The sequence below is a fragment of the Protopterus annectens genome, chromosome 4.part1 (assembly GCF_019279795.1).
Source record: "Protopterus annectens isolate FY-2018-M chromosome 4.part1, PAN1.0, whole genome shotgun sequence".
NCBI classification, from domain to species: Eukaryota; Metazoa; Chordata; order Ceratodontiformes; family Protopteridae; genus Protopterus; species Protopterus annectens.
This window is the reverse complement of record NC_056734.1, coordinates 171,085,741-171,097,819: the sequence shown is the minus strand read 5'-3', so window position 1 is coordinate 171,097,819 and position 12,079 is coordinate 171,085,741. Positions and strand designations below refer to the sequence as shown.

The 12,079-nt window shown below is 37.1% G+C and overlaps 1 protein-coding gene across 1 annotated transcript in view; it reads right to left on the bottom strand.

Annotated features, from left to right (window-relative positions):
- LRRC31 (leucine rich repeat containing 31) overlaps positions 1 to 12,079 on the bottom strand; it is a 500,475-nt gene that overhangs the window by 181,022 nt on the left and 307,374 nt on the right. Inside the window, exon 7 of the mRNA XM_044070078.1 lies at positions 8,635 to 8,802. Coding sequence (XP_043926013.1) covers positions 8,635 to 8,802 — 168 coding nt within the window. The remainder of the gene's footprint in view (positions 1 to 8,634; positions 8,803 to 12,079) is intronic.

The window sequence follows — 12,079 nt, the reverse complement described above, 5'->3', positions numbered from 1 at the left end:
AAGGCTGGTGAGTTTATCAATGATTCCTGAATAAGGGATAGTGTCAAAGGCTTTAGCGAGGTCCAGGTAGGCTGTGTGAACTACCTTGCCCTCATCTATGGCCTTTGTAACTGTTTCAAAGAAGTCTATCAGGTTTAGGAGACATGACCTACCTTTTACAAATCTGAATTGGGTAGCATCCAGAGTTTGGAAGTTACCTGTATCTTTGTTTATGAGTTCCATGATGATACGCTCCATGGCCTTCACACGAGTTTCATGGACATCACATAGTGTGAAGCACTGCTGATGCACAAGCTTGTGGATGGGCATTAGTAAGGTAGAGATGGTACAAGAGACTAACTTACATTAGAATTCATACCACCTTACCACCCTAATCCACACAAACATTAATTCTATATAGTCTACTACACTTTTCTATCAAATGTGATTAGACTAAAAGTGTTTTAGACTAAATGCAGCTTAGATCAAGTTTTTAGACATTTTTAGTCTAAATGAGACTTAGATGAAACATCAAGTACTTTATATATATAAATTTGTATGTATGCGTGTGTGTGTGTGTGTGTGTGTGTGTGTGTGTGTGTGTGTGTGTGTGTGTGTGTGCGTGCGCGCACCAAATGGTTGAAAATGCTGATGTTTAAATATAAAGTAATTAAACATTACTGATTAAAATACACCTTACTAAAAACACAGTCAAGCCCAATTGAAAAAATTAAGCCAAAAACCCTACCACTAACTTCAGACATAATTTGTCTGAGTAAAAATAGTGGTATTGGAAGTTTTTTTTTTTTTTTTCTTTTTTAAGTTAAGGTGTAAGGCTGGGGTTATGGGTAGGGTTAGGGTTAATTTTCATTGGTAAGGTGGGTGGGGGTTAATTTTCTAGTAGAGGTCATAAGGTAGAACCTGCAAAATGCATTCCATCTGGAACTGACTAAGACCTATTATGCTTCACAGGAGGTTAACAGGAAAATTAAAGGGTATGCGTGTGGAATCCAAACTAGAGTGGTGGCTATTGAACTGTTTAGCAGACAGAAAGCCAGACAACTGTCTAGCCAGAAGCCATAAAGAAGAGAGATGCTACACCATGAAGTGCTAGAACCTGTCCTTTTTCAGTATATTTGTGTCAGAATTCATACATATCTAGTATCCTGATACTAAGGAAGAAGACAGCTTCCAGCATAACCAATGAACTATTGAGACTTTCAAGTTAAACAGGTATATAGAAGCTTGGCTTCAGTGCAGAAAGAAGCAGATAGCCATATATTTTGATAGAGGAGGGGCTCAAGTGATAAGCATAAGTTACTAGGCAAATGGCCCTGAGGCCCTTACAAGCCTAGCCAAGAATTTAGCGCATGTTACAACAAGTCAGCTCCCTATGCCACTGTCCAGCAGGGACACAGGTGGAATCCCACATTTACATTAGACATACTGTTGTACTTTAAGAGCAGTAGGATGTGATGTCATTGCGTTGAAGTGATGTAAACTACTGTGACAGGAAACACTGTAAATCTGATGAAGTTCCTAATACATTAAGCTTGGGACAAAAGCGCTTATTTGTTTTAATAATAAAAACAGTTGTGCGATCTGGTACTGCATTTGCTTTTTTTATTTTTTGAGTTTGGAACTGTTTTATCATTTCTTGGGGGAATCCCAGGGGTGTATATTCTGTTCCCCATCCAGTTATCCAGGTTGCACTTAAAAAGGATTAATGAGGTGCTCTGCTTGACGTGGAGAGGGAGTCTATTCTACAAAAGGGTGAGTCTCTGGGACACATATTTGTCCTGCCAACAAGTCCTATTGATGTCACAGACCAGGTTGAGGTCACGCGTGTGGGTTACTGGAGTAGAGCTTGACTTGCGGATACGCAGCAGTTCCATCAAGGTGGGGTCTGAGATTGCTATGTATGCCAGACAGAGGTCACCTCTGATGAGTCTGTAGGAGATTGAGTAGAGAGACAGGGCCTTTAGCCTATTTATGTAGGGTAGATGTTTGATGACTTGGATTCTCATGAAGGAACCTCTGTGGTCTCTCCAGCTGCTGTATGTACTTTGCCGAAAGGGGCAGCATTGTTCTCAATAATGGGTCTTAAAAGGGAACAATACAGGGATGTTTTGACCACCTTGTCCCTAGATGAGATACCCTTACTAATGAGATGGGCCGTGTAGAAAGCTTTCCATACAATGGAGGCAATATGGTGGTCAAAAGTCAGTTTGCTATCAACCTGGGTGCCCAAGACCCTCATGACTGATTGCATGCTTAGGACATTATTATCAATGTGACAATTTGTGGAGACATCACTCTCCCCAAAGGGGATGATGATGTATTTTTTTGGTATTCAGTTTGAGGCCATATTTATGGGACCAGTCATTTGTTTGGGTGAGAACCTCTTGGAGGATGTCCACATCACTAGGGGAATTGATGACAGTACCCAGCTTGCAGTCATCTGCAAACTTGGCCAGCCATAGCCCACTGGTTTTGTCTTGCACCTCAGAAAAGTATATCTAAACAGCAGAGGCCCCAAGTCCGATCCCTGGGGTATACCGCTCATTACGGGAATACTGCTTGAGGTGGCTTCCCCTATTTTGAACAGGTGGGTTCTATCAGTAGGCCAGTTGGATACCCATCTGGTAGCATATGGATTGATGCCTAGTTGAGAGAGTTTATCTATTATACATGAGTGGGGAATAGTATCAAAGGCTTTGGCCAGGTCAAGGTAGGCAGTGTGCACCATCTTCCCCTCATCCATGGCCTTGGTGACTGTCTCAAAAACGTCAACCAAATTTAACAGGCATGACCTCCCCCTTGAAAAAAACAAATTGTGTGGGATCGAGTGTCTGGAGGTTGCCAATGTCCTTGTTAATGAGGTCCGTGATAATCCATTCCATGGCCTTGCGGATCAGGCTAGTGAGGCTGACGGGGCTATAATTTACTGGATCGGTGAACATTCCACCTTTGTTCAAAGGAATGACAGTGGTTGTCCTCCACTCAGCTGGGACAAAGCCAGTACTCAGGCTTTGGTTAAATAGGGTGCCTAATGGTGCAGCAAGCTCCTGCCTGTGTTCATGTAGGATTCTGCCTGGAATACTATCGGGTCCCATGGAGGCTGTATTTTTGCCTTTGAGAGGGTACTGATGACTTGCTCCCTAGAGATAAGGGAAGGAGGGCAGGTACTGGGGATGTCCTGTTTTACTGATGGGGGAATAGAGGGGTGAAGTTTTCACTGAAACTGTCTGCCAGCAGGTTATGTACTAGCAGCATCGCAGAAGTGTGGAGAGAAGAAAAAAAGAATATTGTTATTGTAATAATCCAAGAATTGAATATTCTGTACATTGTGAAAGGTCAGTAGCAAATGCCAACAGAATGATGGGATACAGTGTCAAGAGTCATGCGGATGTCACCTCCTAAGGTTTCACATGATATATCATGTACACTTTTAGTGATCCTATCAAGAGAGGGCATCAAACTGGGAGAAACTCTACAAAACAACATTACCACTAGGATAAGGAGAATGGAGGATATTAAGCATGAAAAAAGCCTCATAGCATTCACAGAACTACAAACGGTGGGTAGGAGAAAATAAAAAGGAGATAAGGACATATATACCATCAAAAAGAAGGTTTGAGATACAGGACCGAACTGAAAGGACAAAAGAAGAAGCAAGGAATAGGAAGTAATGTAGTTACAGAGTGACTTCAAACAAACACCAGGAAATATTACTTCATGGATCTCTGAAGAGGGTTAAAGAAGTCTGGGAGAGGTGAGAAAAAATAATGGGGATGGGCAGTTGCATAAAACAAGCTTCACACCTCAATGGATTTGATGGACAATAAGTCTTTTTCAGTTGGAAGTATGTTTTTATGACTTTGTGTACAAATTATTTCTTGTGACAGATGTAGATGCACATTTTCCTTCTGATCTAGGTCACACAACCGTAAGGAAATTTAGACTTGGAGTGGGCTAAGACAACAATCATTTAAGTTCCCTCCCCACAGTGAAGGAAAAAAATCAAATATTTCAAGCTTTTACTGCAGAAAAGGCGACACATTTGAGACATGACTATCTTTCTTTATAGACTTACTATATAAAGCTGTAAGAGAGAAAATAGTTATCAGCACTATTAGTTGGTCTAAATAAAGATTGTTTTCTTTAATTTACAGCTCACCTTAAGAGAAGATGGCAAGACACACAGGTTGACGTCTGATAATCAGAACCAAACCTGAATACTCTGAGTATTCCATATTACAGTGAATTACTTTACAGCGATTACTGATAACTTTGTAAGTTTTGTAACCTCTGTAATTGAAGATATGAAATACTACCACAATTTCACATTCACACTAATGAATTTGATTTAAAGTTCTGAACTTGACCTAACATTTTGACAAGACTGTTTTGTATACATGATTTGGGGAATAATTTTATGTCTTTTTATTTCATCAATTACAAACTTGCAAATGTTACGTAAATTTTCTTTTAGTTTATCATTTTATTCTGTCCAAGTTACAACTTTCTTATAAGGTGTGTGTGTAAACTAGTGACATTACTTTTTTGTGTAATTTTCTTATAAGTTATTTGTGTATGACTAGTAATGCATGTAGTTACTTTATTTTGTGTTTTTTGTTTTCCTCTGTGGAAAGATGGCACCTAAAAATATTTATAGAAGTTTCATTAAATGTTAATGTTCTATATTAATCTAGTAGAAGCAATAGTCTGATGATTTATTTATTAACTATTTGTTGGCTGTGGTAGTGCGATCCAGGTAGAGTAAAGCATATGTTTTAAAATATACAAGTAAACATGACATGCTTATACCCTCAGGGATCAAAACATGAAAAACAGCAGATATTTTTTTTGGCCAAAAAGTACTACATAATCAAGAAATATCAACGATAGTAGGGATAATTAACATTATAAGGAAAATCAGTGTAATCAGATGAGAAATGAAAACAAAGAAAAATTATATTAGATAGATTTCAGATTCAGAACACTTTTTTTGCAGACAGTTCTGTTTATGCTCTGTTTACACACTATAAAGGTTAATACCTTAAATAATTCTTGTGTTGTTCCTGCAGGGACTGAAATACCACTTTCTACCCCAAACTGTATAGACCTAGCTCTGATTCTCACTTACAATAATATTTGTTCTAGTATAAAATTCCAGAACAGCAGAGCTTTCACATCAAATTATATTAACATGCAACTAAATGAAAAACCTTAAGACAACTGTTTTTTTTTTTCTTTTTCTTTTTTTTTGCCCAGGGAAAACCCTTTTTAACTCCCATGTGTGGAGGGATGCAAGGCCCTCACCCTCCCTCTATTTATCTGTCTAGCTAGATATAAAGAGGGGAGTGAGGGACTTGCTACACACACACACACACACACACACACATCTATATATATATATAGGAATTTAGTACAAAGTAACCACAAACTAAATGCAGTACTTGGCTCTTCACCTAATCAAGAAAACAAAAACTTTGAGATCACTTTTTGTAATCAATGATACACCCTTTCTCTTAACACAATCCATTGCTTCTGATAAATCTGCGGGCATGTTTTCTTGTAAAGGATGTGTTTGCTGTGATTACATCCTTGTCAATAATCAGTATGTGTTCCCTCATGATAATACTAAGATGCACTTTTCCATATTCTATGACTGTAACAGCTCTTTAGTCGTTTATGCTGCTATTTGTTCTTCCTGCAGCTGCTTCTACATAGGGAAGATGTGCCGCAAGTTATCAGAATAAAACTTCACTAAATTTCAGTTCTTTATTTTGGAACAACTTTGTGACTTTTTGGGGGTTTGGATTTCATCAATCATTTTTTATACAAATATGCAGGGTTTTCTAAAGAGAAAATAGCTACCCTTCATAAACCCATGTCAGTAGTCCTCCTTAATAACTTTTTCCATTTTAATGGACAGATTTAGAGACAAACAAGGGGAGTGGCTATGGGTTCTAAGACAACACCAGCATTTGCTAATTTAGTGTTAAGTGAATGGCAATTGGAGACATTGATTCATCTACCAGGGTTTCAACATATTAAGTTGTATCATTGTTACATTGACAACATATTTTTTGCGTGGGATGGCACTGAAGTGGATTTGAATAATTTTGTGCATTCTCTTTCTGCCAGAATCAGATTCCTGGAATTTGTAGTATCTGGTTCAGGCACCTTGATTTCCTTTCTGGATATATTGATTACTATTGACATTAACACTGGTCGTCTGTCATCTAATATTTTTAGGAAAGACACAACAACTTCCTGGAATATACCAGTCAACACCCACATTTCATGAAACGAAATGCGATTCGCTGTCAGTTCATTAGACTTTCATGACTGGTTAGTGAAGACAGTATGTTCTTTGAAAAATGTGACTTTTTGTCTTAACTTTTTTTACAGAGAAAATACACTGAAAACTTAATCAGGAATATCAATTAGAGGTTACTGCAGCTAGAAACACTAAATTTCATCCCATCCTGCTGCACAGATTTACTCCAGCTATTTCTACAAGTGCAGATACTGACAAGGCATTAAGCTTTCCTCTACCTATCAGTAGGGACATGGGTAACATTAGGAACATTATTTGTTCCATCTGGAATTTAGTGCAAAGTGACCACAAACTAAATGCAATACTGGGTTCTCCACCTACATTCACTTTCAAGAAAACAAAAACTTTGAGATAATTTTTTGAAATCAATGATACACCCTTTCTCTTAACACAATCCACTGCTTCTGATAAACCTGCGGACATGTTTTTTGTAACAGATGTGTTTGCTGTGGCTACATCCCTGTCAATAATCAGTATGTGTTCCCTCATGACAATACTAAGATGCACTTTTCCAAATTCTATGACTGTCACAGCTCTTTAGTGGTTTATGCTGCTATTTGTTCATTCTGCAGCTGCTTCTACGTAGGGACATTATCAGACAGAATAAAAGAGCACAATTTTGCAATCCAAGCAGCTAATACTGGCAGTGCATTGCGGAAACACAGTTTACAGTGCACTAACTTCATTTAAATTTCAGTTCTGTATTTTGGAACAATTTTGTGACTTTTTAGGGGATTCTGATAACTTACTGCAAGTGAAAGAACTTAAATGGCAGCTTTGTCTTAAGGCAGAATGTTACCCTGGCCTTAATGACTCTTTAAACATTAAATGTGCTTTGAGATGTATACAGTGACACATTATACATGCCCACCTGCTTGCTTTATGTAAATCTGTCTGGTTACCATATTGTTACAGTTTACATACCTTTGCTAAACTGTACTTTTTTACAGTGATTTTACATAGGTTTGAGACTACTGGCTAGTTTAATTGGTGACATATTTATTGATTACTATTGCATTTAATAGTGTTGCTTTTTTACCTTCCTGTTATTCTGAAGAAGTTCTGATACAGTAAAGAACGAAAGCTTAAAACACTGGTTCATCTCTGTGGTTTTTCCTTTCCTTTTTTTATTTTTTTATGAAGTTTTATATGTGTTTGTGTATGTGTGTGTGTGTGTGTGTGTGTGTGTGTGTGTGTGTGTGTGTGTGTGTGTGTGTGTGTGTGTGTATACATACACACATATATATATATATATATATATATATATATATATATATATATAAATATATATACCAACTTCACAGTGACATAACATTGATAACATTGGAAAAAGGTGAAAGTCCCTCAAACAGTGCTCATCAGTTTCATGTAATCCCTTTTTGTTCTTTTATGACCAAGAACTTTTAGAGATCTAGAATAGTCAGCACATACGCATAAGCCTTCAATATGTCCTAGAAATTATGGGAAGATTATTTAATTTTCTACTATTCAAAAACCTGAATATCTTTTCTTGACAGTATTTTTCTTAGTAACAAGAAAGAGTATTTTCCAATCCTGTAAAAAATAAATTTTAGCTTTCAAAAACATTGCGTACCTATTCAATAAAATGTTATATGTGTTTTTAGTGCATGAAATGACAATGATTTGCTGCCACAACTCTTGTTTAAACTTAAATTTAGGTAGATAAATAGATTTTAAACTTACAACTCTAGGAAAAGTTAGGAATGTTTAATATTTAAGAGGCATCAAATCAAACTTTTTGGGGAGGTGATTACCCATAGACCTTTAGTGCATGAGGTTATTGAGGGTTCCTATCTTCGTGGGTACCTAGGAACCTGATGAAACATGATAACCTGTATTTTGTACCTACTGAGGAATTGAATGATTTTATAATTCCATTTGGGTTAAAACTGTTGATATCTTTATGTAGAGACATAAGAAAATGTTCACAGTGAAAGCTGAAAAAACAGGATTTAGAGTTTGAAGAGGCAGAAGAGTTATTTAAGCATTTAGTGCAGTTGTAAAGAATACAATGAAGCATACTCTGGTTTATAACACATATTATGGAAAGGTTCAGATTACAGTGGGACATGAACAAACATGGATGCTAAGTTCCACAGTTAATAGTATTCAGTAATAGTTGTACATAGTGTAAAATGTAAGAATTCCACATAGAGTGTGTGTTACCCTGAGGCAACTACATTATAAATCCATTCACAAACTGAATGACTATTTTGAAAGAATGCTAAGCCATCAAAGCAAACATCTTAAAATGGTTGTATTCTCCCAATGTCATGTACACTTACTCAGAGCTGCTGTGTCCTCGTGTGTTAGGGAGCACTGATGAAGATCCAAACTCTGAAGCTCCTTAAGGCCTGCTAGATGACATGCTGCTGTCTTAAATCCCCCTCCGGCCTCTTTGTTGCCTGATAAATCAAGTTTTTTTAACTCAGGAAAATACTGGAAGGCATCCCCTAAAAACAAGACATTTCTGTTACTGGAATTCATAGGTCATGTACCAAACCTTTAGAGATGGCTTAAAACTGACAGCATAATATAACCAAATAAAAGAAATTGTACAGCAAATATAGAAACGTATTTAAACATTATAATATTTTGGTTTGGTAAAAGCTTTCACTAGGTCATTCAGAATAGCCTCACAATAAGCAAATGCTAGATTAGAGTATCTCTTTTATATAGATTAGTCATGAACACTCACTTTTTCATACTTGGTGTTATGGTCAGAGGTTATGACTTTTAAATCCCATATTACTGTCATCAAAAATGTTGTGATGTGACTAGAAATTTGTGGTGTGAAGCCCAGGAATAGTACCAGTAAATATAAAAAGGGCAACTGGCCTTAAGGAGCTAGAGTAATTGCACTGCTGCCTTGGGGTAATAGCCAAGCCCTGACATACAAAAATGGGCTTTACAATCTACAGCTACAGATCAGTATTATAAGCACTGGCTCCCCAGGATTTCATGATGGAGGAATTAGCAGACTGCATTACAAAAATGTAAATAACTTTGATGTAGCTCGGCATCTCCATGAAGCATAAACTAGGTAAGAGTGCACACATTTGTAATGCAAGGATTAGCTTCCTTTTAAACTGCAATAGATTTTCACAGGAGCAAATACAGTTATAGACCAGTTTACACATCTTTCACATATTACAGGCAATTTTACTTTTATTTTTTATACAATTATTTACATTTTATTTGATAGCACTTTAATACAGTATATTTCACTTTTCATGTGTTTTCCTTTGAAACAACAATAACTTTATTTTCCTCACACATCTCTTCTTAGACCAGGTGACATTTGTTGAGAATCCCTAAAGGAACAAAGTTGGAGATAATAGGTATATTTCAAGATACAGTCAGCTAATTTCTTGTTTCGAAAGACTCTCTGAAATTTGTTACTGAGTAGGATTCTTTTTGCATTTTTAGTTGACATTTTTTTTTGCCTTGGCAGCTAATCTTGCACGTTCTTGTCTACTCTATAACTTGTTAACATGTGTGACATGCTTTTATAGTTCTATTACTTGAACCTTTATGGGGATAGCTGCTGTGTCTTTCAGACTAGTATCCCTTTCTGAACTCTAGTTCATACTTTTTTCTGTCCTGCCAGTATTTTTTGTCACCCTTTGTCTAACATTTTGCCGTTCTCGTCCCTGTTATCACGTCCATTAAAGTATGTGTCATTTCCCAAATGTTCTTAATCTACAGAATCTTACCAAGCAACTGCTATGACTAACTTCTCTTGTATCCTTCTGTGGGTCACCTTAAAGTCATGCCCCATTGTTGCTGTCTCTTTGCAGTTATTCTTTCCCCTATCTCCTACATATTTCCCCTCCCCCCAGAACACTCTAATCTTATATTATCATATTTGCAAAAAATAGTGTACCTCTCGCCTCATGATTTTCCAGTTTTTCACTCTCCATCCTTTGGGACTGCTCTTTATGTCTCACCTCTCTCTTTTCCATGTTTTTAACCTCACTTAAACTGACATCTCCCTCTCCTGGCTTGAAAGGACATGCATGATTCAACAAGCACTGTTCCTGTATAGACACATTTTAACCCATTTTCCAATGAATCTATCAAAAATATCCTACTTGTTGCTGTCATTCTTAAAACATGTATTCCCAATTCCTTTCTTTCCCCCTACATATCCAACAAGTTTAAGGCCAGTGCACCATTTCCTAGTGTTTTTTTTACTTTATTTATTTATTTATTTGCAGTTTGTGTGCCAGGATAGTCCAACTGGGCCACAAGGAGCCCATTTTCAATGGAGTCCTGGGGAGAAAAGCTCCATAAAAATACAAATATATAAGACACATTGCACATTTACATTACAGATTATCTCAAAGGAATACAAAGTAAATATAATAAGAAAAGGTTAACAATGATAGACTACATCAGTATAGCTTGTAAAACAGGAATAAAATAAAACACTTTTATTTTTTTACACAAAAGTAGCAGCATAGGGTAACTGTTAAGTAACTGGTCAAATAGTTCAATAGAACTGTGGAATTATAGGAGGCAGTGATGGCATATTTAGTTCTAGGAGAGCAGGAAGTGGTATTAGAAGGATAAGGTAGGATGGGAACAGGAGCACTTCCATTGTGAAGTTAGGTGTGAGTGCAGCAAGGTTTTAAAAGAGGAGAGACTGCTGGTGATGCGGATAGGAGATGGTAGAGAATTCCAGAAGCATGCAAGAGAGCAGGACATTAGGTGAGTCCCAGCTAGACGTGTGGGTTTGTGTAATTTAATTTGTTTTTGGGAATTAGATCTTAGAAGTCATTCTGGTTCTTACATTGCAAAGGTAGTGGCTAGGGAGGGACAAAGAGACTTCTTCTTTTAAATACTATGCTACCAAATTATTTTCCCCACTCTGGTCTATACTTAGCTTGTCTAACTATTTTTTAGCTTACCTCTTAGTAAATTTATTTATTTATTTATTTATTTTACTTTTTCCCCTTGTGCAAATATTGAATATGTTAGAGCTATTTACATGATATATATATATATATATATATATATATATATATATATATATATACACACACACACACACACACACACACACACACACACACACACACACACACACACACACACACGATATTAGATTTCCTAAACAATTCCTGAGAGAGGCTTCACCAAAAGCAGAACATAGAGCCTCTTTTCTGCCCATGCCTACATTAATTAGATTCTCTCTCTTCCTCCTGTTCCTCCTCTGTTAAAGGCACTAGCTGACCTAGATACAAAGGGAGTTGCATGTTAATTTGTTCAGCCCAAACAAATGTGAATACTGCATAAAACCTTGAGTTTAAGTTTCTTACATACCTGTTCTAGTGACACATGGGTTAGCGTTGCTGCCTTATAGTACTTTCAGCTCAATTCTCAGCTGGGATAGCTTCTAATCTGAGTTCTTCCTAGGTCCACATGGGTTTTTGCCAGTCCTCATTTTTCTTAGTCATCCCAAGGAATAGAATAGCAAAAGTAAGGTAATACTTATGGGGCATTTGAATCTGCTAGGAGTAGGTGGAAGAGCCAGGGTCTGATGAAGAGACAGAGTGGGAGTAAAATGAAGTCTTGGACTACAAGGGGTTTGGCCAGCTTGAGCAGGACTGTATCAGAAAAAGACAGAATTCAGAAAGGGTCATGCATGTTGAAGTGAATGCACTGTTATTCCACAATGACCATGCCACTGTATGGTTCAGAGTGGGGAAGGGTAAGAGTACCAAA